Here is a 26,833-nt window from a genome sequence, read left to right as displayed (position 1 = left end):
CAAAAACAGGCCCACTGCCAGAAATGTGTGTGTGGTCAACAAAAAACACAGAGTCGCCGCTGTCACATGTAAAATACTCCGTTATAAGTCAAGCACTTTGGGTGCTGCAGCAGCAGGAATGTGGATCTTGGCAGAAGAGTTGATTTCTGCTTCTTTTCAACGGTTTGCCACACGTGAGCAGACAGATGAAAAGAGAGAGAGAGAGAGGGAGAGAGAGAGAGAGAGGCCCAAGGACACCCTGATAACACAGACTGGTATGTAAGCTGCAGCTCGCCCTGCCTGTCTGTGTCTGTATCTTTTATCCACACAAGGAACACAAACCAGGAGAGATGCACTCTGTGTCCACAATGAATTTTTTTTTTTTTTTTTTTTTTTTTTTTAAAGAATTGAAATACAAACATGCAGAGTGATCCCCGCTCACACACACAACACGCACAGACACACACACACACATACGTGCCACACGCTCATCAGACAGTGTGTGATGGATTGAGGCAGCAACATGATAGTGAGAAGGTATGTACATACCTCTGAGGATTTATGCATTTCAATATCGCTGCCAATGCCTCATAATGAAATCTCAGGAAGCATTTTATCGAGGGCCCGCGGGCTCATATTCAACATTGCATTCCAGGCCGATAAAGTCTCCTTAACATTGGGTTGGTTGCAATGGTGGGACGATAGGAACAGCAGCAGCCGCGCAATATTATGCAACGGTGAAAGCTTTCTTTTTCATTCATGTAGCTTTCTATTTTTAAATTTTTTACGAGGGTTTGAAAGTGAAGGCAGACGCATTAGTAACCTTATAAAAAGATGGACACCCGATTAAATAACCTGATAAAGTTATGTACATTGACAAGTTAATAATAAGACAGCATTCACATTAATTAGTGAACTCTGGATTACCGCAGAATTTATGTACTTTTACGGTCAAATGTACTGTTGTCAATAACTGATCTAACAAGACAAAACAAAACCTTCCAGGTACATTTCAATACTTTAGCCTCTTATCATCAGACATTCCCTCCAATATCATGAGGAACCCAGAAAATGTTGAGTTTATTGTTAATTACATTACACATACATTTGCATCTTTGTATTGTATTAATTAAAAAAAAATTGGTAAAGGTTGACAGTTTCTAAGCAGAGCTGCAGATTGATACATGGAATATGATGTCATTCTTAAATATCTAGATTATCAGCGACTGAATCTATACTCTATATATTTAATATACTAATATATATCGGGGTATTAAGTCTGAAAGGACCAAGGTACTGTCTCTCCATTACTGTCAGCCGCCGAGGCTCCTTAAACCTCCCGATCACCTGCACTTCTTCTTCATAATCACACTAATTCTCTATTTGGAATAATGATTTACAAGCCTTTCTGTCATCCTGTCTTTCCTTTTATTTTATTTTTTTACTATGCAGAAGTTTCTTTTCACAATCCTGTGTGCTTTTCATGCCTTGCAAACTTGACTTGGAGCTTTGATTTAGAACATTTATTTTTAGCCCAGCCATTTGTTGAGTGTGTGTGTGTGTGTGTGTGTTTGTTTCCCTCACTTCTATAAGCCATTTATCCCAAAGCTTTGATACCAGACAAGGTTTGACGCATGTTTACACATCACAGGGGAAAAAAGAAACAGACAGATAACATTAAAACAGATGCTGAGAGAAACTTCAGAAGAATTGATTCAAAAGCAATGGGCTATTCGATAATTTGTGATTTGTGTCCACTAATATGGAGTAAGAGATAGATCGATAGATAGATACATGTTTCACACAGATTGGAGGATCGACATATCCTGAAATAGCAGTCTAGTGCATAATTAATGCCCATAAATTGTTCAAATCGTGGTAAATGTGACTTTCTCTAAAGTTTTTGGAGCAAAATGAGAATGGAGAACAACAGATGGGGAGAAGGAGAAATTGTGAAGTTATACGCATTCTATTGCAAACAACATTAACAGTTAAGCCTGTATTAAAGAAGAATAGGCAAGGATAATAAATAAATATAATTTAAAATAGCATTTTTGTTGACTGACTGTGAAATCTGGTGAGAATATCTGTCTCTTCCAGCTCATTGTGTGCAGTGACATTATTTGACCACTAGTGGTCACCATTCTCCCACAACTGTTCACGCCACAAGCTGAACTCAGGAAACTGTGCTGCCTTCACAAACCAGTAAGAATGTGGGATTATTTTTTAAGATTTTATGAAAACACACAAGAAGACGAAAACCTGTGTAGAAATAATTATTCAAACTCAATAAGATTATTTGAAAGAATGTCGATAAGGAGGTTCAGGAATGAATCGCGGAGAAGGAGAGAAAAGTGAGATTAAGAGCAGATGGTGTGTTTAAGACGTGAGTTGAAAGGGCGGAGGGACTGTGAAGGCAGCAGGCTGCTGGCCGGGCCAGCGGGATGACGCTGACCGGACACAGGGAGTGTGACACCGTGTGTCTGTCACATAAACAAACCCGTTAATGCACGGCTCTGCGGACCGTGAACCGATCACCACGACTCCCGGAGCTGCTGCACGAAGCTGAATCCAACACGGCCGCGGACGGGACGAGAATTCCTCATTGATCAAAAAAAACCCCAAAGTTGAACATAACAATCGAGGTGAGTTGTAAACAAGTTGCAACGAGGAGGAGGGGGGGGGGGACTTAACGGGGAGCTAACTGCGGCTAACTGACGTTAGCAGCGAATACTTGTTCGAGCTGACACGTGACACGAATTTACACTATTGTTTATTAACAGCTGAGCGCGATACGGCGTCACTTACTCGAGCGATGAGCTAATTAATGAGCTGGAATTAGCGACGCCTCCATCCTGTGTAATACGAGCCGCCCCCTGCCTCCATATGGGCTCCGCGAGCCGCTGATGGAGGAGAAGTGGCCCCGGTGATCGTAACAGCAGCTGGACGTGCAGGTCTGGGCTGTGTGGTCACCTGTTGCATCCTCAACTCACAGTCCTGCTTCATACAATCTCCATCATCGATAACAGACTTGAGTGTTCAGAATACTTCGCATGGTGCCTATTTGTACACTAATCTATGAAAGTAAACTTAAAAATTAGAGTTCAACAGACTGAGATTGCTTTAACAAGACACAAACTTTCTTATTCAAACTTTTGTTATCATTGATTTGCTTCTTTTTTTTTTAAAGTACCAACAACACAGAATGATAAGCACTTACATTGTCAAGAAACTTTTTTCATAGCCATATGAGTATTTTATATTTTAATCGAACTAGAATCACATGCCATAAAGCCATGACACTTCTTTAGTCATACATGTTCCCTCTTCACTGTGCCCAGAGCTTTTTCAAGGTAAATTACAGGGAAGGTGTTTGAATGTTCTTAAGCAACTTTTTTTTTTTTTTTTTAGCCAGAACAGGTTAAAAAAAAAACCCAAACGTGAATAGTCCATAATTTGTCTCATAGTATTTTCCAGACGACTGGATTTACATTTTAAAACGGATCAACAGAGACGGATCAATCCAAGGTTCATAGACGAGCAGGAGAACTGCAGTGTCACAGAGAACAAAAGCAAAGGATTTACTATATGAGGACTTATGTGATCCATGAGCACGCCTCGTAGTGAGACGGTTCCCAGTTCACGTCTGGCTTCGTGGCCTTTTTGTGTTTACATTTTCTCCTCTCACGGTCCAAAAACATGGTTTTTAGGCTCATTCACGGCTAAATTGGCCCTTGGGTGTGAATGTAAGAGGGTGTGAGTGTCTGTCTCTCGCCTGCCTTTGCCCATTGTCAGCTGGGATCGGCGCCAGAGTCTCGCAACTCTGAGCTGCATGAAGCAGAATAGAAGTTGGATCTTGTTCTATTTCACCCTCATGCCAAGTTTTCTTCTAAAATGTAAAATCTGTGTCTAAATTATTCTGGAATTTTGAAGTTAAAATCAGACTTTTACTTCGCTTCCTAACGAATGACGGATGTATTTGAACAGTGACTTCTAAGCTTCGTGTGTGTTTCTGCTTACAGTTCAGTTAAATATCTTATTTTTTTTCAGTCTTGCCAGCTGTCATCAGCCTTTTTCTCTCTGTAGTAAGTATCACAACTGTTCATTGCTGTGTTCACTCTACTTGCAAGTGGAACGTAAGACTGCATCATTACCTCTGTTTGCACATTCACTTCATTTCTTTTCCACTTCTTTGCCGCCCTTTTACCGTGCCGTCGCTCCAGCGCGCCGTGGTTAAGTGCATGCTGCATGTCTGATCGCCACACGTCGAACCGGCTCTCACCCCTCATGCATGGCCCTACTCTTTCCACTCCGACGCTCCTCCGTCCACTCTCCTGCATGCCGCGCCGCGAGTGAGGCACCATGAGGAGAGACGGGGATAACCCTCTGGCGCTGTCCCCCAAGAACGCCTGCCAGGACCAGACGGGCTACGGACGGGAGCTGGAGAGGCTGCGCGCCGAGTTGGAAGCGGAGAGGAAGCTGACGCAGCGGGCCCGGGGACGGCTGGGGGCGCAGCTCAGGCGTCTGCGGGAGAAGGCGGAGCGGCAGGAGCAGAGGTCCGCGAGGGAGCTGGCCGCCAGACGAGGGTGGCCAGAGGACGGGGACTGCGGTGGGTCTCTCCTGGTCAAGGGCGGCAAACGTGACATCAGGAGCGACCCCGCGGGGGGAGAGGCTTTTAGATTTTGCAGCAGTCAAACGTACACGAAGCTGGAGAAGTTGCTGCTGACTCTGTATGAGAAGATAAACGGTGACCGGGCCGCGTCCAAAGTCCCCCACAGGCGGGAATTTGAGCTGGAGAAGGCCATCTTCCTCTGCCACCTGCTAGAATCGCATGGGAGACGGTTGCTGGGGACCAAGAGAGCCGGACCCCCCAGCAATGTTTTCAAAAGCCCCCTGAGGAAGTCAAAACAGGAAGGCAGCATTAACTCCTGTCCGACAACACCTCCGCCGACCACCTCCGAGTCCCAGCGTGTCTTCCTGCCGCCGAAAAGGAAACGCAGCTTCCCTCATGCCGGCGCGGGGGAGCGGGCGTCCCACTGCGCCGAGTCCTCCGGGTCCGACGAGCCAGCGCCATCCAAATGCATGACGACGAACATGGAGGTGGAGGTGAGCAACTTTTAATTCGTCAGGTTTTCTCACTGGTTCCAGTTCCAGAGGGAAGTGCATGCATGCAATGTGTTGACATGGGAAAACACTGAAGATATTGTTATATAAAGGATTTGACTATATGGGGAAATGCCATTAACCCAGAGCAAGTTGGAAACCAAACCTGTTGATCTCACGTTTCGAATTCAAACTTCAACAGTGGGAGTTGTGTTTTCATGATTGGCTGATTGCTGCAGATACATGGCAGCAGTGGATGAGCATTTCCATTTAGATTCAAGAAAAAGAAATAAAAAAAGAATTCCCCTTATATTCTTTAGGGTATTCTGTGTTCAGTCTTTGTGATGGGGCAAAATATAAATTTAGGTACTGTATAAAGAGTCGATGAAATTTGGGCAGAAGTGGCTTGTGACATGAAGTCTGGGATTTTCCGTCAAAACACATCTGTCCATCTGTCGGTCTGTCAAAGTGGAAACATGCCTGACGTCTGCAAGGACTTGCACAGATATGTTCTCGCCTCTCGTGAGCGGCAGAAGTGGGTCAGCCTTTCTCCCGGCTCGTAAATTTTAGATCCACATTTCATCGGGAGGAAGTCGAGTCATCAATCAAAGTGTGAACTGTGTCCAAACAGCAGCGCCCGCCTCATGGTGGTGTTTCTCTCCGTGCTTCCAGCTGGTTCGTCACATCGTATCTGGACAGAAATATTTTAGTGAGGTGTCAAAAATGATACGAAAGCAATGATGGATCATGTGAGACCTGCACCGTGATCATTAGATATTTAACGGAGGAATTGTAACACTGTGCAGATTGAAAAAAAAAAAATTCCCATTAAATATAAAAATAGATGCATAGTTCAAAATGCCGATGATATTTGACATTCAGGATGTCAATACCAGTGAGCCGCGACGGAACTGATCCAGCTCCCTGCTGCACAGAACATACATGGTTACACATGCTGGAATCGCTGAGCATCGTTGTTTCTTTGTTTGATGCTCTGGGATTTGTTACCTTTACTGTGTGTGTGTGTGTGTGTGTGTTTTGTGTGTCGTCTCAAATACGATAAATACACTTTCTTATGGCAGTGGTCACTTTCCTGGTTGTGATCTATTTGACGGCTGGTTGTTTTGCGGTCAGCGCCTTGTATTTTAACCACGGAGGGAATTTTTTTTAGCTGAAGCAGAATGGAATGGAAATAGTTCTCGTGGTTGGTTTCAGTCTTGTGAGCAAACTGGCATTAATTACGGGAACAGACTGGGGCTTGAAAATGCAGGGTTAGGGGAAAATAATATACGTGTGTGTGTGAGACCCGGGAGGAATGAACTGGAACTTTTTTTTTAACCTTTTCATGAGCGAAGGGAAAATGCTGTCTTTTTACTGTGTGCATGAATAATAATACTCCGAAAGAGGTAAAACAAAGACTTCAGTAAACCTGAACTTTATGTTGATGGTGTTGGCACTGTTCCAAAAAAAAAAAGGTTGTTCATACAACATATCAGTGTTTGTGTGTTGTATCCACAGATTTATTTAAGGAGACTGTTGCTCTTTATTAACGACTTTCTGCTTTTTTCTTCCATTTACGGTTCTATAGTAGCATCTACACAGTATACATTGCCTGAACAGCCACGTCAAATCAGCATAAAGCTCTAAAGCCGGACTCTTTACTGTCATATGTACCATTCCAAGCATACAGGAATGAATACAAGAGTATTTTTAGCCAACAAGCAGCCACTGGTGGGGATTTCTGGCCTGTGCCACTCAGTCACTTCCTGACTGTTCATTCCTCTGGAACCGTCTTTTCTGCCACCTTGTGATCAGTGTTCATGTTAATCTTGACTTTTGGGATATTGAGATAAGATAAGATAAGATACGCCTCACAGTGGAGAAATTTACTTGTTGCATTCAGCTCTTGAGGATGATATTATGATGACACAGAGCCACAGCCAGATTGTTTCGGGTGTCCATTTATAAGGCAATGGTGCGTTCGCTGAGAAAACGAGTTGACCTGATCAAGTTTTAGTATCTTGATCAAAATACGGCTGTTTGAAGTTTAAGAAAAGCGTGTTTACTACGATAGGGGCTGAAGTGCAGTTTGTGCAATATATTTCTTTCTTTTACCATATGGGTAAACTCAAGTCATCACAGAAGCTCATAACTGTACCAAAAGGAAAATAACATCATCTTAAGATTTAAAAAAATGGAGACATTAAGAGTTAATATTTACAACATAATGATAAAATCGTCATTTCAAAAAAAAAACATTCATTTACAAATGAACGGATACGTTGTGCGCTGAATTTTCACACTGTTTTCAATTAGTTCCATTGAGGGGATGTAGTTTGCTATGGTTTCAACTTTCAAGTCGGAAAGATGCTGGTTAAATCTCCGTTCTGCCTATTTTTAGATTTTTACTTGTTACCGGGTTTATTTTGCTGCCTTGCTTGTTTGGTCGTCCCGTTTGGACCTCCATAAAGTAGGAGACCAGTTGGAGCCAAATGGCCAAGTAAATTTGTAAACTGGCTCCAATTTGACAATTCAGTCAGACCTGCTGCACTGCATGTCTTTTAAATGACTGTCCTCGGCTGAAATATGAGCAGTGCCACCCTGTCGGGCTTCTAATTTGTTTCTCTTTTACACCACCGCAGTAAAACAGGAGAATTAGTCAAGAGTGGACACACTTGTTCCTCTGTCCGCCTCCTGCAGCCTCCCTCTGTTGCAGTCTACTGCCTCTTGAACAATCAATAGGCAGCCGACATCATTCCAGCGTCGTCTCCATGGAAACGAGCTGCAGTCGCCGTAATGATTGGGCCCCGTCTCGGAGCCTGCCTTTTTGTGATAGGGTGAGGGAGGCAGTTCTCCCTGCCCCCCTCCTCTCAGCGACACTCGCCGTCTTACACACACATTTTTTTTTTTTTTTTTTTTTGCCTCCGTCCTCATTCTTCACCTTTCTGGCGCCGCAACCAAGATGGGATTAAGCCGCCACGTCGAGCCCAATCGCGTCTGGAGGAGATGTTTTTTGACACGGCGGCATCCGTGACGGGAGGCGCGCAGCTGAGGAGTCAACATGACACCCACGTCTCAGCCTCACCGAGGGGAGCAGACCTGTTAGTTCTCGGATATTTTTCTCCATCGCACCGCTCCACTTGTCTGCTGTTTTGGTCGGGCCTAAATGGGTTGTTTCAACAACGACACGTAGGGTAAGAGGAGATCTGCCAGATCGTTCTTTTGTTAAAAAAAATTGACAACCCTATTGAGGCAAGAAATGGACAATATTGGGGTAGTGGGCAGGATTCTGAATCTGCACTCTCCACTGTGATAGATGCTGAAGAGTATTCTCATGAATGCAACTGCGCATTTAGAGTCGTTGACTCGCTTTCACAAGCGAAAGCTTTAAAAAAAAAAAAAAAGTGTACGTGCACGTCTTCGGACCGGATTGTCCCCATTTTGGAAAAACGTTGCGACGCAGAAAGAGAGACGAGACACTTTACATGTCCCGGCTCACATTTACCTTCCTTCATACAAGCCTCAGCCACCTGCACTCGGGCTGTTTTTGTCAATACCACGAACTTGCCAATGCATGAGGCTCGTGTCGTCACGGACCGGCATGGCAGTAACACCCCTGTGCTTGGTTTCAGACACTTCACCTAAGCCTTAAGGAAATACTCCAGCTTATGGGCTTTCGAAAAAAGTGAGGCGAGTGACACGTTTGGCATTCCGAAATCAAGCCGTAACACCTGATTCATGTAATTCTCCTCCAGCAAATGAAAAGCTTGTCATGGCCCGGTCTTGGCTGGACACCTCGTTTGGTCTCATCGATCCGACCTTCTCCGTTGGACTCTGATGGAGAGTGATGTATGACCTGTGCACTCGTCCAGAGCAGCCAGAGTCTGCACCGGCACACACAGCGATGGAGAGCCGTGGCGAGGCCGAGGCTCTCGCTCAACACCAGCAGCAGGAACCGCAGGACAAGCAACACAGACTCTCGGACAAGGCCGTCGCACCAAATATCACTCCAACGTCCCTGTTAGGAAAAAGGCACCACTCACTTTATGCAAACCTCAACGGTTTTGAAGGAGAAGCGATACGAAAGGTGAGTCATTTTCTGACACGCGCGTTGAATTATGGCGTTGACGCACAGAACTTGTTTTGCCTCATCAAAAGTCACACTGACCTCCGGTGACCTTGGAACTAGTGTTAAACTTTAAACAGAAAATTGACCAGGTTGAAAATCAATATCGGATCCTTTCAATGTTCATTGATAGCATTTAAAGTGTTTATGTGTACGAGTGTCCTGCCAGTGGTTTCAGGCTTTTCAGGTCACTTCCCACATTTACACTGGGCTTAACTGCATTTACTGAATATTCAATTGATTGTTTTCTCAATTATTGCTTCGCTGTTTGGGCCTTAGTAAACGTCTGTCATCTCGATGAGGAGCCTCAAATATTTTGTTCCATCCTCACCAACAGGTGCGAAATGATATACCGGTTATTTTCAAAGAAGACTTAAAGAACCTCAAAGTTGGCGTATTGAAAGGCTGACAAAGTATTGTCAGTAACTCTTGTTCTAACTCTTACCCCATTATTTCAGAAATTGCTTGACAGTGACACCCTAAACTGTGTGATCCTATTGAGTGACAAACCTTTGTTGGCCGGACCAAACCTTGGTAATTCCACCAATGTCAATAATCATTTCAAGCATAGGTAAAGGCTAAATCTTTGCCAAATGGCTACTTAACCCAGCATAGAGAGAATGAGCCTCAAAAAAAGAAGTATGTTACGTAAACTGTTTTTGGCTGCTTTGGCCCAAGTAAATACTGTTGTACTCGAGAAGAATTAATGGTATCTTTAAAATAAGGAAACATTTAATAAAACATCCCATTATATGGAACATAGATACTTTCCAAAGATTTGTGTGCGACCAATAGTGTTTCCACACCAGACCGTGAACTCGACATGTAACAGTTTCTAATTCCGGTTGCCGTTTAAAAATCTGCCACGTGCCTCTGCAATTCAGTGCCAATCGGCTCACCAGCTAGTTTCAACCATGCCCTACATTTCTCGGAGAGGCGTAGTCGGTGCTGATTGGCATTTGTGAAAATATGTTCTGCTGCCTACGAGTTCTTCCATACAATATTGGTGCGTCTCCTTTTTTCTTTTTTCTTTTTTGACGCTTTGAACGTATCCTAAGCTGTGACGGGATTCCATCATCAAAGCAAAGGTAATAATCTGTGTGCAATATTGCCTGCTGGGTCCCCCACCCCCCCAGCCACTTCATTACCCAATCCCCCTGATCACAGTTTAGCAAGAAAGCCCTAATGAACTGTCAACACAGCAACCTGAGAGATGCACAGAGGAAGCATTAAGCGATGCGTTCGAAATGATTATTTGGCTATTTAATAGTGGGGGTCGTCCTCGTGCGGTCTTAAGCCGTCTCGCTTGGAAGACTCTTTCAGAATGAGGCAATGAGCATTTCCTTTCAACGTTCAAAGTTAAACCATTGATGGACTGTTGATTTCTCTCATCCTGTCAAGCTTTGGGTCATTCGTGACTTTGCATTTGATTAAAAAAAAAAAAAAAAAAAGCTGTATCTTGGTGGGTCAATAAGACCCTTTATAAAGCACTTGTCAGTTTAAATGTTTCCACTGGATGAAGAAAAGCAGCATGTTTTCAGGGAGGTTGAAAAGCCTCGTTGACTGTGTGGTCCTCCCTCTTTAACACCTGTCTTCATACCATATGGCGGCCTCTGATTGTTTCCTTCACACAGCGTGCGTCCCAAATGGAGTTTCAAAGAGATGATATGCCAAACCCCCATTTTATTCCCCCCCCCCCCCCCCCCCCCTGTTGTTCCACTTGAAGGACGTTCATCTTGTTGATTGACTTTGCATTGAGCTCTGAACCCGTGTCTATTATGCTGAAGCCATGTTTTCAACCCGGCATGGACTGAGATTTTCACCGTTCCAACACAGCAGTGATACTCTAATGATTTTACCTTTACCTCCATGGTGTTCAATTCACTGTCATTCAGTCGGATGAATAGGAATTCTGTGCTTGATTTAAGTGGTTGTGAATGGTTACGCGGACGTGTTTGAGCTCTCGCAACGTGTCGGGAACACGCTTTGTTTATATGTCGGGTGCCTGCATTCACAAAAGAGGCACCTCTGCCAAAACGAGTCGAGCCCACTGGGGCATTTCCTGCACTGAGGAAACAACATGAACGTCACAATATGTGTCACTCAGTGTGCTGTCAACGTTGCCCCCCCAAAAGCCTGTAAATAAATGTCACCTTTGCTCTACTGACAGCATGTATTTATATCTGCTCGTGATGAAATGGCATAATCAGCACACAAAAAAAAATCACAAGAGCTGTTTTGCGATACTTGTAGCAGCTCAGCAGAAAGCGACAACCAGGTTTTCGTGTCCTTTGATTCCACTATTTAAGGTCTCACCGGCTGAAATATAAGATCTGTATCTATTTATTAAATCTATGTGGTGGTTACCTGAAGGCACGATGATCCTTCGATTGGGGACAAAGAGAATTCATGTTTAAAGTAGATTATTCAATCTGAGTCCTGGTCCAACATTAGTGAGTCGTAACTGTGTCACCTGTCTTTGTGTGCGACATCATTTAAAGGTGTGGCACTGGAGCGTTGCAGGGTACAAAGAGTTGGGTGTTTGACACCCTGCCGGCCCGGATAACACCCACAGGAGATGCTAAACTGGAGCAGCGCGTCTGGAAGACCTTATCATGGACTAACATAGTTCCTGTCCTTTCCTGAAACGAGTCATAAATCTAAAAAAAGAAGAATGGATTCACGCTACATGTGGGCGGGCTTAGAATTATTAGTCATCCCCTCATTGTACACAATAATAATGAGTGCTGGGGTCTGTGTCAGTGGTAGGCGGGCGTGTGAAAGATTACATAAAACCTATTCTTGGGGAGTTAATTAATTTTTGATATTTTAATCTCAGCAGTGGTAAGAAGAAGCAAGTTATGGATATAGTGTTTTAAATTTTTTTTACAAGTCTGTTCCTTGAAGGTCATTAATGTTGGAAGATCACCACAAAAAAAAAAAAAAAAATTCCATTGCAAGTTTTCGCCGCCTTCTTCATTTCACTCAAGATCACAGGGATGAGAAACATAAGAGGGACGTATAGGAGGATTTCTTTGACCTCAGCTTTTTGTGTGAATCAGATTATCTTTAATTTAAAAGCATTACAACAAAAAACAACAAATATGCATAAATTGGACATTTTTGGCTCAAAGCCAATTGTTATAATCATAAAATTGATCGTCTCGGTCATCATCGCAGCTCCCAAGTCCCAGAATTTGCCTTTGTGGGGATTTTCATTTTAAAGATTCATAACGCAGAAGGCGTCCATGTTGTTTATTCCCCCCCCCCCCCCCCCCCCCCCCCCCCCCCCACACACGAGCCCGCCGCTGGTATGGGCATGTGTGCACACATGTGAGTGTCTCTCACTGGCCCGGCTTTGTGAATAATTGATAGAGGAGTGGGTCTCCTGGGTACTGGTCTCCCACTGTACTCCAGCCCAAACACTGCTGTCTGTCTGTCTGCTGCCTGTCTGCCTGTGACGAGGACGAGACAAGTCTGTCTGTGAAACTGGCCTTTGTGTTCGCTGTCACTTCCATTTGGTTGATCTGTTGTGTGGATCCGGCAGACACAGAATCACTCCCTCCATCAACGCCGTCACCCCTTTATCGCACTTACTTAATATCCTGTTCATAAATAAACAAGCTTTCATTCCTCTCACTTTGAAATGGCTGAAATATGAGACGGGCTGCTGAAAATTATAAGCGTCATCATTTATGCAATGCTGGAAATTCTCTGTAGTGCTGCAGTGTGCATCCTACTTTAACCAAGAGCATAATTTACATATCTCTTACTCAGAGGCAGCTACAAAATAACACGAGTGTCTTCAAATGACATGTATCTCTTAACCTGCAAACAATATAAAACAACAGCTATTGTTTCTTCTTTGTGCAAGAACTCAAATTCCAGACATAATACATTGTGAAAGAAGCAGTATGCATTTTTTAAACTGAAAAAGAATCCCTTTTTTGCTAAATCAAAATGTTGCAGCCAAATTTTTGAAAACAGTTAGTAATGTACGTTTTTCTTGTCATATTTGTGTCAAATTGTCAGGTTTATTTTTTCCAATTCTCTTAAAGTTGACTGTGTAAACATTTGCTATAATAACAATCATAGAGCAAATTACAAAACTCTAAATGTATGTTTTCTTCCCCCCTTCTATTTCACCAATACTTCTGTGTCTGAGTGCCTTTAGCAGACAACATACGACACTTTAGTATAATATAAATACTGAAGCCAGGTTAACTTTTTTTTTTTTTACTTGGCCCTGTGAAGACGATGTTTGCCGCTTTTCATCCTGTGGAAAATCAGAGCATTTTCTGGAACTTCATGATAGAAATGATCTCTCCAGAGAAAAGCTGTGCTTGTGTTTCACCACACTGCTTTGGGAGATGATTTACATTGACCTCCAAGGTTGTTAGTTGGATAAAAAAGGCATTTTTTTCCCCCTATCAGATGGGCAACATAGCACAAAGTTTGAGTCATTAAAAAAAAAAAAAGCTCATTTATGTTGATTATAGCTTTTGCATGATTACCATTTACAGCAGGGGTTGTTTAGATGCTGTTTAGTGGCTTTAGCTCAGAGAGGACTGTCTGGCTGTCCTTCCTTCTGCCTGTATTTACTGGTAGATTTCTGTTTTTTGTTGGGGTTTTTTTCAGTCTGTGACATTTCTGCACAATTTGGTCTTGCTCCCAAACGATTGTTGAGGTTGAGCTCAATAATTACCCGCGTTCCCCTCTTCACTGTGGGAAACGTTCTTTGCCTGGAGGCTGAAAGGGAGACTCATTCTCTTGACCCACTCGATATCTAGAAAGGTCGCCTGGGCTTTTCATTACTTCAGTGAATCTGCCAGATGTGCGCTTTTTTTGTGTGTGTTTGTGTGTCTCAAGGTTTACCGTTGAGCACTAAAATTGTGTTTAGAGATTTTAGTTTGATTGTCAGAGACGGTGTGACTATCGAGTCTTAACGTGTGTGTATGTGTGTGTGTTTTATGAGTAACTCAGCCTTTTGCAGGTCTGCTTGTCACCAGTGTCCTTCTTAAAACGTTAAATAATACGGTGCCTTCCTTGTGGCTAAGTGATTCTTTCGCTCACTGTATAATTTCATGTTATAGATCACTCCTTTCCTTGAAGCGCCCTTTGATTTCCGTCCTTTTGATAGTTGTGTTTAAACGAGTTGCCGCCCAATTACCGGGGAGCAATATTGTGTTTAACGCGCGGAGTCAAGGGCAGGCCAATCAATATTTTGGAACATTGTCAACAGAGAGAACAAATGCGCTAACAGAGTCCGCGAAAGCGTGTTTGCACACGACCAATCATGCTGGAATGGGATTTCCTTGACTTCATGGGGATGGGCTGGAAACGTTCCCAGGGGGACTTTTGCTGGTCTTCGCCACTGAGCCGATGAGCCGCTGGCCGGGGAAACCTGCAGCCATGACAGTGACGGAGTGGGAGGAGGGAATTCTGGCAACATCCATGAGTGACGACAAGGTCCCTGTGGATCCAGTTCTTCTTCTTTTTTTTTTAATCAATTTTATGCACTTGCCTCTCAGGCTGCAGCTTGTGGAAGTGAGAGCAATCAGGAGAATGATACTGTGCCCACGTTTGTCATTGACTTGTTCTGATTGGTTGCCTCAAAGGCCCACGTAACAAAGGCAATTGAACCTCAGACGTATGCTAAGCTTTCAGTAGAGTGCCCATATGATATTGGTTTTCTGCACACAATGCCACACAAGCCCAACGCGGAGCCAACACAAACCAGCACGGTTCTGTTTTGGGAGTAACGTAATATCCCAGCTGTGAATGAGTCTGTAATTGAACCTGTGTGGGTGTGATGTTTGGCTCACTCCCACTACAGCAAAGCAGTGCATCTTTTCCATTTCTGTTGAGACCCTGTATACTTTTGAATTGTGTAAGCAGATCCGGTTGAAGAGTTTTTTTTGTGTTTTTTTTTCTGCAAATCCCCACAAATAAAGACGCATCTGGGCTGATTGTTGGGGGAAGGTGTCAGGCAGCGCTCATGCATATGCAGTTTTCTTTGACAACACGAAGGGTTATTTTTCTTTTGAAGCTCTGCGGAGGGTCCGTGAAGAATTGAATCACACACCTCCCCTTCATTCTGCCCCCCCCCACCCCATTCATTTGTTTTCTGCTGACACTGCACTAAATGAAATATTTTGGTGACCCCCACCCTCCCCTCCTGCTGTTAATCTTTTTGCATTTTTAAGAAAGGCCGCATGTTCTCTGCATGTCGGCAGTGTCACATTAATCCCTGGGAGCATTGGCAGATTGTGACATTTTTGTTAGTATGGATTATAATTGGCGAGGCCAGCAAACCGGAGGAGAGACGAAAATGTCACAATTACCATGGAGCTCTGATCACCGCTTCCAAATGCTTGATTTCTTTGTTTGAGTTAAGCATGACATCACCACTGGCACAGCTGCTGAATTAGCCCACAGCAGGCGTTACATGTAAACTAGACAGTAACCATCATACAAAGAGTCTCTGCTAAAAAATCTATGGACGTCTCACATCCTTGACATATGGAAGTGAAAAGACTCAACTAACAAGCATCTCCAGACAGCACATTTTCATTTGCACAAACCCGACCCAGAGGATTTATTTATTTATTTATTTTTTTTGGGGGGGGGGGTAGATTGTTGGATGCCTACGGCTGCGAGGGAGGAGTAGAGGGGTGTCTCTTGTTGGCTCTTTGTTCTCGCCATATGAGAGACCCCCTAATCTGTCACCGTCAGGTACCCCGAGGAGATGAGTCCTGATAAAAACAGAGGGGGATTGGAGAGGACACTTAAGAGGGTTTCTTCATGACTTATATATGAGTATGAGGAAGGAGTTGCTCATAATAATAAAAAAAAAAAATAGCCTCAGGCCACAAATAGCCTTTTTATATAAGTATAGCAGTTTAAAGGCAGAACTGTGTTTTGTTGAGCATCTTCACGTTTGTCTTAATGAGGTAAAGTTTTGCACTTTCACGGACCTGGAGGGAGATGCAGCAGTCGCTGTGACTAAGTTTACATTTTCCGCAAAGATCATCAGATTTTAAATGTTGGCAAGTAGCTTCTTTGCACCTTTTTTGCACAGGCCACACTACGGACAGTCTTTGTTTCAGCCTGTGAAAATACATATTTTGTTCATTTCGCTCACTGCGCAGAAGGCAAACACTCGCTTTGACTCCGTTAAAAAGTGCCAATGTTATATTTATTTTAATTCATGCAAAACTCACCAGACAATTGAATTGCATTTTTTTTTTGTAATTCATTCTTTGATTTCATTGTGTGAGCATGCTCCGCATTAAATTAGTCTCTCATAAAATGAATGAAATGAAGGTCAAAGACTTCATATGCCTCAATTTGGAGTGTTCCTTCTCTTTACTGCCGTTGTACTTGAACATAAGTGTCCTCTGCTCTCGTAGTATATTTAGAATACTTCCATAAAGACCAGGCACATGTCTTTTGTTTGTGTTTGTTTTACTTAACATGTTGCCACTCCAGACCTCTTGTATTTAAAGTTTCACCGTCTGAACACGAGATCAGATTCATGTCCTGTTGGACAGCAGAGCAGTTCATGAACCCTCATTAGAAACCCACTGATGCTACAGGAGACGGAGATAAAGAGGCATTGATTTGACTCCCAGCTCGCTCTGCTAATATTGTGAAGTCCATTAGGATCCACTTCAGTGGAGAAGCTGCAGGCCCTGGTCTTTACTGGGTATTGCTTTACTGTTCCTCACCTTGGCTGGTAATTAAAACTGTGCTCGGGAGTCATTTCTCAGTCTATGTGGTGTGTGAGGATTCGGTCTGTGGCCGAGGCTGAGGCTTTTCCTCCCCTGCAATTGTGCTGGAAGCGCACAAGGCATACATGAATTGAGGCACAATTCCAGGCTCAGCAGACTCTTCAATTCATGCCAACAAACGAAACTCAGCAGCCTGTTCATGCCGGCCATACTGAGTGGGTTATAAAAATGAATCTGCAATTTTGGAAAGAACCAGAGTAAATACAGATAATAAAATAATGTACATGTTGATGGTCATAACAAAGTATTGTTATATTTGATAACCCCGGGGGCTCAGGTGGATTCTTATACGTGTGAAACACATGGACAGAATAATTAGTGGAGAAAGTAATCCATCATAAAGAAAATTGAATGAATTGTACTTGTGCAAGAACATAGGAATGTTTAGCTGCATAAGTAGGAAGTTAAATAATATGAAGAATAAGGTCACATTAGGGTGCATTGGTCCACTGTGGGGGATCGAACCTGCAACCTCCCATTCCCAAGCCCACTTCTCTAGCCACTGGGTCACCTCATAATAGCCCAGTTCTAATGTATTTTTATTGTGTTATTAATCTCGACTTTATATTTCAGTATTCAGTATTTCAGGATGATCTTGTAATATTTTTACAACTGATGGAGGTCACATGGTATGAATGTATTCCTTCTGCTCGGTTTCAGTACAAACTGCGTGCACTGATGTAATTCTCCACGCTGATCACACACGAGCTTTTGTCCTCCTACTTCACTTATCATGTCTAATAAAGGGTTAACAGCAGCGAAGCGTGCACGCCCTATGTGATGGCCCCGCGTCTTTGTCTTTAGTCTCCTCGGAGGCTTAAAGTGAGGGGTTTCTCGTTGTCAGCTCAAAAATGCTGATGTCGGCGTTTTTGCGAAACCAGACATTTCCATACGCGTGTACAAAAGCTCGCCGTGGATCCCAGACAAAAGAAACAATCTGCTTGTGCGACCTTATGAATATGTAAGAATGCGTCTCTGAACATTTAATGACCTGTTCCAGTTATTGTTTGCTGGGTCACTCAAGTAGTCTTTTGTTTCAAATGTATTTTTTAAAAGAAATTGCCTTCTGCCATCTGTTTTTCTTTTCCATTGTTGGCTGTCTAATTTTGGATTTACCTTTTTTAGCATATATATATAACATATTGCATGAATAGAAAGGGATTGTTTCATAACATTAACTGTAAGTGCATACCATACACTGGAGATGGGGGAGGGGGATTAATTTCAGAATGGATGGAACGGCGTGAAATAGGAAATACGTGATTGCCAACAACTGCTTGTATCTCATCCATGTGGAAAGCACTGCGATGCCGTGGGTCCGAATATATACAAGACGAGTAACTTCTCTGATCACGGTGTTCTGAATTTTGCCGCCTCACATTTGTTATTTGTTTTCCATATCTGCATATTTGACTCTCTGGATCTGGTCTGAAAAGACCTTGCGTCTGCAGGTTTTTCTTGTATCTTTCCTGTGTAATAAAATGCCAAAGGAAGAGAGGCGTCGCAGACAATAACCGGGGCATTTCAGTCGAGACGGATAAAACAGGAGCTGACCCAGATAATCAAACACTAATTTACCCCGGTTCCCTTTACGAAGCTCAGTCTTGTTATTGACAATAAAAGTAAAGCATTTGGAGACTTTGTACCAATCCACTTGTGAAGCTCCTCTGGAATGTAACTGGAGGGTGAAAAGTGACTTGAACCGATAATTACAGGGTTGGAGGTTTGATCCCCGGCTGCCTCAGCCTGGCTCACTGACAGCTGTCACTCCAGCACCACATGAATTTCCATGTATGAATTTGTACCAAGATGACAGAGAGACAAATGTTAATAGTATTTGTCACTCACACAAAGGCCCACAAAGTTTCACCTTTACATGTAAACAGTTTGAAAACGATGCAGTTTGCATGTTGGGCAATGAGTTGGTGCTGTGGGCTGCACCAACTCATTTTTTTTTTTTTGTCATGAAACGACATACAGAGAACAATACACTATGGATATTAACAGTGGCGAGTACACAGACGAATAGATTACTGTTACGGTGACTGTCAACTATAAAACTACCAAGTCCCAGGAGAACATGGACTGGAAGTCATGACACTCTGGAGGCAAACATTGTTCTTACTGTCCATCTTCTCATACATGAGCAGACAAACTGGACTATTTATCATGGACGTTTCCACAGACGGTTCAAAAAGTTGTATTATCAGTGGCTCCGAGCACCGTTGTTGTGTAAACGCTAGTAATGTTTTCAGTTTTCCCGTGGAAAATGGGACCTTAGTCACGTCATCCAGTGTAAGATGTTTGCAGCTTTGCAGCGGATTTTCAGACCTGTGAGTGTCACTATTCAGACTATAACTTATTTTTAAGAGAAACGTATCTGTGAAAGGCTTCTTCACAGCATTCAGGGTCTCCCAGTACAGCGATCTACAGACATATTCAGCTTTCATTCACACACCGGAGTCGCTGAAAAGCTCCTTCATCAGTTTAATCAAGCTCGGATATGCATGAGTGATTTGGACAGTTGCTGTTAATTTTAGCTATTGCATAACAGGGGTTCGGATTGATTTTGCCCTTATTTCCCCTCAGTTTCCAATTTTAACAATTTCGTCAGTGTTTTCTTTTTGGTTTTTTTCCCCCCATCACAGCTATTTCAGTATGAAAGGATCATTGAAATTCCGAATGATCAAAATTCCCATCTACACTCCTCATTAGTGGCGCTTTGAGACTATTAGTTAGTCTGTTTGTATTAATTTATTCCTGTAGAAGGATCCAGAGTGTGTGTATAAAAAAAAAAAAAAAAGCGACGGCTCCATTAGGCCCGTCTGGCCTGCCCAGGGCTCGAGCTCTCCTGACAGACGTTTGTGTGGAGACCCCTGCCCTCGCGCTCCAGAGTTACATCTGCCTCACTTTCCCCGAGCCCGGCCCACGTGAAAGCAGCACTGCTGCGAGGCAGAAGAGCTGGCTGAATGCTAATGCCGGCCCTGGGTGGACCTCGCCACCTGCAGCGCTGTCTGTGGCGTACAGACAGAAGCTGGAGCTCGGCGGCATGCGGGGCATAGGAGACCGGCATTACCCCATGCCTTCAGAAAACCCCGCGGTGCGATTCCCGGGGAACAATTAGACGACATGGACACACTCCAACGTCATTAGAATCCGAATGGCTGAGTTTGAGTTTGTTCCAGCTGGCCTTCCGCTGAGGTGATTGATTGTTGCTTTAGCCTCGCCGTCCTGGAGGGGGGGGGGGGGGTTGAATCCTGAGTGCAAAGTAACTCAAGGACACAGGTTTGCCTGTTTGCAGAGAAAAAGTATCATCATGCCTGTGAATACTGTCATTTAAATTTTGAAATTTTTTTTAATATCTGATATCTGAAAAGTGCATATATGGTGCAACAGTTTCTATGAATATATTTAGTCAGTTTAGCAACATTAGCTGGATTTAATCCTCATTTTCGTTGACATTATTTCTCATTAAATACATTGACATGTATGTTTTGAAACTAAGTGCTTATTGACAGAAAGAATACTTTTCTTCTCATCCATACAACTGAAGGTGCAGCGCTCATCTTCCTGCACAACCACCGAGTTCTATAATGTCGTTTTAATCCAGCAGATCACAGCCCGTTTTATGTAATATAATTTATGCTCCTTTTTTTAAATTCTTAGTGCGCGTTTGATTTTATTATCTTAATTCCAACCCTTTGCATGTGATTTTAAATCACAGTTAATTACTACTTTTCCTTTAACCAGATAACCGCAGCTTTATCTTTTCTCCCGTTTTCTTTTTTTTGTTGTGACATAGTTTGAAGATTTATATTTTGTTCAGCCGCCAGACTGATCGGGAGAAATGAAGAGAGGCAGGCAACACTTCTTTGAATAAACCTTCAAAGACACTTTGCTCTTTCATGACTTTCCCTCCCGACTGCTTCGTCATAATTTAGTGGGTTTAGCTAAATAAGTTGTGAGTCTCTGCAGTTTCAGTCACACCTTCCCTAATGATCATTTTCTATTCAGGTTTAAATATGATCTGTTGTATATGGAGGTGTTTGCTGCAAACCTCTTTACATGCATTTCCTCAGTGTGTCCACATTTGAAACTCGTCCCATTGTCCCTGAAAAATTGTAGGAATAATCAATAAAGAAAATGTACCAATAAAGTGCTGCTCTGCAGAACACACTTTTTCATCCTCATGAGTCCAGATGTAGAGTTGGAATACTTTCTGATGCATGAGTCTCATGATGACCCACAACGGGTATTTCTAGTCCTTCGTCTCTGCCGCGGCATGTGATCCTGACCAGAACGAAAAGTGTACAGAACAAGGATGGAAGTAGGACAGGAGCTCCTCACTTATTATTAAAGTGTTATTAAAGTCAAAGCACTCGCCGTCAGATGTGAAAGCCTCGAGACTCTAACCAAGAAGTTACATCAGAGTTTTACTTTGGGTATTTCTGTTCAATTATCTTCAACCTCTAATTTTATGTAGTTTAAATAAAGAGGTTGATATTGAATGTTATTGATTAAGACTTTTGTGACTCATCAGCTTAGAAGTAGCACAATTTGTGATGATAGGTCATCTCTTATTTGCAACTAAAGCTTGTACTGCTTTCTATTCTACATCTCGCGCAGCACATTCAAGACCATTGCTGCTCTTTATACTGCTTCAACTACTTGCTGGCTTCCTCATGCACATTTTAATCAGCTTGTGAAACAGTCGCCTCACATAAGGGTGAATTTATAAATGCCACTTGGAGTTAGAAAACTCAGGTTTTGAATGTCCAATGTTCAAATCCAGACTTTCTGTGTAACATTTGCTGATTCTCCTTCAACATGTGTGTTTTTTTTTTTTCTTGGCCACTCCAGTTTCCTCTCACAGCCCAAAAAACATGTGTTGAGAGCTTCATTGCTGATTTTAAAGTTGCCCATGAATGTTGACTGTTGATCTGTTCAGGGTTTATCCAGCCCTCTCAGTAGAGGTAAATTATCAGTTTTTGTTTATTATTTGAGTTGCACTTAACCAGAGTGAGTTTTCAGGTTTGAAGTGCCTGAATATGATTTTACGTTAATCATTTTAAATGTGTACCATGAAGCCACTTTTAAGCCAACGGGGGACAGATCGTGATCATATCTTTGCCGTTGATTTAACCTTTCACCCATTGATTTAGAGACGACTGGGAATTTTCTGAAAACCTATGTTTACTTTAGCAAACCATACTGGGACTGGCCATGCCTCAGGAAATGTTTATTTATATCTAAACTGCCCCACAGATGGTAAACTCCACCACACATTGAGAACATTGTGTCGGCTCATCTGCATGGTGACGGCCAGGCTTCTTGGAAGCATGTGGTCGTTCAAGCGCTAGTTTGTAACCGCTAACTAGAGGATGACTGATGGGCTGTGCCGTGTCACCGTCACAATACGACTGACTGGAGCCTCAGCTGCCGCTGCAGTAAACAGCCGGTCATTAGTGGCGGCTCCGCTACCAGGTACAGTGATATCAAAAGACCTTCAGGGAGGCACCGGAGCACCCATCATCTGCAGTTACCACGACAACAGCATGGAAATGGCGATTACACGATTATTATACAGCACTAAGTCATGAAGATGTCTCATCTGGCGTATCCGCGCTGCTTCTGATGTGTCGATGTGTCGGAGGGCTTGTTTAGTGAGTAATGAAATCCCGAGAGTGTTCTGTAGTAATGGTGCATATGTGAAGAGGTTTTACTGGTGTTTCACGTGTGGAGCCAGCTGCCTGCCTATGTCCAGCTGAGATTTGTTGCACGGTTAAAAGAATGATTATGTACCTTGTCTTTGAGTTATTGGGTAAAGACATGTAGTTTCATGCAAATCCGACATACCTCAGGTGCCATGCAGGAGTATTACCGGCTGCTTTCTCCTCACATTCGGTCACAACAGTCGGAGTCAGTGGAAGTGACTGTTAGTCCTCTGACAACTCTCTCTAGCACTGCATCACATTCATAGGTGACAGGTCTGATCTCATCCTCTCCTCCTGACCCCTCACGCCCAGTTAATAATCTGTCCGGCACACACAGACATCAGTTCTAGCTGAATGGAGGACTAAGCTGAGGTTTCCACCTCTACCAGACTTCCTGCGTGTAGCCACTGAAGCCCTGTGACGGCGCTGATCACCACATTGACTACCTGCCGCTGTGTTCGGCCCACTCGTCTCTATGGACTCGCGGGATAACGAGCTTATGTGTGTGACAAGCAAGACTGTTTACACCTCATGATATTTGTTACATGCTGGAGGGAAAGTAGATCCGAGGAAAGCCGTTAATGAAAACTCAATGCAGTGATGTCGCTGGCCATTGCAGTCAGGATTTCATATTCAGTAGCACAAAGTCAACACATAAAACACGTCTTTGTTGAGCATTTGTTTACAGCAGCATATTTCTGAAAAGTTTAAATGGCGAAAGAGTTGCACAGTGATGATGCATCCGATCAAGAAGGCTCCTTGTGTGAACTTGCTGGCTGACCGGAACTTGCCGTGAGAAGTTTGTATGCGCGACTTGTCCGTGACCGAGTTGTCTCCTGGTGCTTCCACTTCCTCCTGAAATCCAAAGACATGGATGTAATTATGGACTCAAATGTGCCGGTATTCAAAAGCTGCTCAGAGACTTGCATCACCTAAAGAAATGACCCGGTGCCGCTGGATCATGGCTGCATCTTATGAGTGATAAATTCTGGCCAGTTTCACATTTGAGAAGTGGGGTACATTCATGATCTGAGGTTAAGTTTAATAAAGAAGTTTTTGAGGTGGTGGAGTGTGTGTCAACTGGGGGCTGTCCAGTTTAATGAAACCCAGGGCCTTTGATGTTATTTATGAAGACTGTGAATAGAATGCTCATATTTTACACATGTGTTTTGGAGCCTTCCAGAATACATCCTCTGAAAGGAAGCCCTTGGTTTTATTTTTTAGTAAGACGATACTAAACTCCACACATTAAACAGTATCGGCTGAATACCTAACCCGGGGTAAGGTTGCAGTCGGAGGCCTGTTTGGTCATGTGATCGCTTTGCAGGCAACAGCTGAAGGAACATTTTGCAACCAGTTAGGTTGATTGACAACAAGTCTGTAGCGAGAAAAAAAATCATGTATCTTACCAAGAGTACATTTAAAAAAGTGGAATAATTTCAGAAAAGTTTGAATTTTATTTAAATGTGTTTTTCCTGTCTTTTGTTCTTCCTCTTTACAAAGTAATAGTAATGTTTCACATTTCACTGCTATAATAGTGTGTATAGTAATTTTATGAATTAACGCTAAACTTATCTTTGCAAATCCTTGCATCAGATTTTTGTTTACATTTTACAAACAAGCCCATTTTGGAATTGAGTTGAACTGAAAAAAACCCTCAAATTATTCATAAGAGCCTGTCAGTAGGTCGGACAACTGATGGACAGATAGAATTCATCTGAATAATGTTGTTGTAATGTCTCTCGTCATCTTCAATCTTCTCCTGTGAGATGCCTTGTGTTTCATAGATGTCCACTGCTGGTTTGTATGCTCAGTGGGTTCGTCTAATGAAAAGCCCATTCAGTGGTTTGTCATCTGTCAGCCACTATTAGACAGTGCTGTGTAAACACTGGCTGACGGCACACAGAGCATTCTGTAGACGGATCGAGAATGAATTCAGCATTTCTGCAGAACTGAAAATCAATTCCTCTCTCTCTCTCAGGAGGATATATGATAAAACGATTCAGTGCTGCTTCTGTTTGACGCGTAAAATCAAATATAGATGCATCAACTTTAACTCCGTGTCCCTTTTCAGAATGGCACCGACTATGGGTTTCTGGTGCGGCAGAACTCTGAGCTCCTGCGAGCGCTGGATATCCTGGAAAAGACGTGCACCACACTGAGGGAGGAGAATGGCCTGCTGGTAAGACTAAAAATAACACAAGACTCCACTGAGAGCTTCTAAAAAAGTAGGCCAGGTCTGAACAAAAAAGATGTTTTAATGTCCTCATGTCTCCTCCTCCTCGTTCATTTTTCTGTCTTTATGAAATGACGGAGACGTTCATGTTCCAACCTTTTACATTTGCTTGTTGCACAGCTGTCCCTCGTCACTCGTCCCTCGTCCCTCGTCCCAGCCTGATGAATAACTCTTCTTGGGACTTTCTTGTTTGGCATTGCTGTGTTAGCATTTGCTGCAGGCGTCGTCTGACGCTGGTATTTGTTTGCCGTGTGTTTGCAGCGGAAGAGCAGCGCCCCAGAGACCGAGGAGAAGGTCAGGCGACTGAGGAGGAAGAACACGGAGCTGGCTGTTCTGGCGAAGAGGCTGGAGGACAGGGCGAGGAAACTGCAGGAGGCCAACCTCAAAGTGGTGCGCCGCGCAAACACCAAATACACAGTTCTTTTCACTGCAGTCCGCGTGTTGCACAGCATCGTGCTTGAACCCAATCTGAACCCAAGGCGGCAAGTGAAAGAGAGAGAACAGTCAGTCGTGGCATTAACAACAACCTGCTGGATGTGAAGGAGTAGTATAGAACAAGTTTGTTATCTATGACGTATTTTCTCCTATAGAACATAAATCAAACATTAATTAATCTTCTCATGATTAATGAATAAATAACATCATCAAAACACTTAAAGAGGATGTGCGGTTGTTTGTTTAGAGATTTCATGTCCCTGTATTAAAGGTTTTCCCAATTCACCAAGGCTCTTCCCCCACAATTCACAGTTCATTCTCCCGGGTTTACGCGACAACCTTTTCTGGCGAAACTGCAAAGCATTCCTGCCCCTGAGACTCTGTGCCTTATAAAATGTGTTCAGAAAATGGATGGCTAAAAAGATGGACTGTATGCAGCAGTTTACAGGAGAAAAGCTGACAAGACGAGCAGTGAAATTCTGTGTACTTCATCACTTCAGCAGGGAATTAACTTCAACAAAGCAACAAAATGTACAACTTCATTAAAGATATCTGCGTACTACTGCTTTCTAATATATATATATATATATATATAAATATATATATATATACACACACACACACCTCAAGGTTTTCAAGCACTGCTTTTAGGCATTGTTTTATGTAACAAATACAGATTTACAGTTGGCAGTGAAATTGTTATGTCGTTTTATATATATATATAATAAAACCACTTAGAATTGTTTTCTAACATTTTCATATCTCGGTGAATTTGCATCCATTTTGCAGTATGATGGTGTATGTTGTATTTTAACCCTTCAGGATACTATTCTGTACTTAATCTCTTTCATTTGACCTTTTATCTGAATGTAAAAGTGTTAAATTGAAACAACATTGTACAGCTAATGCCCAATGATCGAGCGATATAAATGTAACCTATATCATGCACGGTGAGTGAATCTTGTCTGTGTCCAGGTGAACTCTCCGTCACTGTTGAGGCCAGGGTGAACTCTCCGTCACTGCTGAGGCCAGGATCAGTGGAGCAGTACAAGAGGGCGTTTGCCCGCCAGCGAGCGCGTGACCTCGCGCAGCACGCCGACGTCCTGCTGTCTAAGGACAAGGAGATTGCAGCTTTACAGCACGAGTGCAGGGAGCTGGAGGAGCGGCTCGGGACGTCCAAGGTACCCTCGGCCTCCCCTGACCCGTTCATTCATAACTAATCCCCTGACTCCGCATTTTGGCCTTTCTCGCCACTCACGGCCACAGCAGGGTTTTAGAATGCCACAAGCGCGCCCTCTGCAGGACAACGTAGGCATCCCTCATCCCGACCTCTCTAAGCCCTCGTTAACAACGCTGCGTCACTGCTGATGTCTAGATAGATGACAGTGCAGGAATAGGCGGCCTTTCTAAGTGCCTGTTTTTAATTACCAGTGACTTAAGAGCTGAT

At 43.2% G+C, this 26,833-nt stretch overlaps 1 protein-coding gene across 4 annotated transcripts in view; it reads left to right on the top strand.

Annotated features, from left to right (window-relative positions):
* The first annotated feature begins 4,340 nt into the window (after positions 1-4,340).
* Positions 4,341-26,833, top strand: part of tspoap1 (TSPO associated protein 1) — a 56,143-nt gene continuing 33,650 nt past the window's right edge. For 2 of the 4 annotated variants that reach the window (XM_080509490.1, XM_080509489.1), the window contains exon 1: positions 26,409-26,567. Coding sequence is in view for 1 of the 4 variants with exons in the window: in XM_080509491.1 (XP_080365617.1) it covers positions 4,342-5,079; positions 8,924-9,169; positions 24,790-24,897; positions 25,213-25,341; positions 26,391-26,567 (1,398 nt within the window). In the remaining 3 variants the exon portion in view is untranslated. Of the gene's footprint in view, positions 5,080-8,923; positions 9,170-24,789; positions 24,898-25,212; positions 25,342-26,390; positions 26,568-26,833 lie in introns of those variants that run through there. The other 2 variants (XM_080509491.1, XM_080509492.1) reach the window with 2 other exon arrangements.

The sequence above is a fragment of the Blennius ocellaris genome, assembly GCF_963422515.1.
Source record: "Blennius ocellaris genome assembly, chromosome: 14".
In the NCBI taxonomy this organism is placed as follows: Eukaryota; Metazoa; Chordata; class Actinopteri; order Blenniiformes; family Blenniidae; genus Blennius; species Blennius ocellaris.
This window is presented reverse-complemented; position numbering and strand designations above follow the sequence as displayed.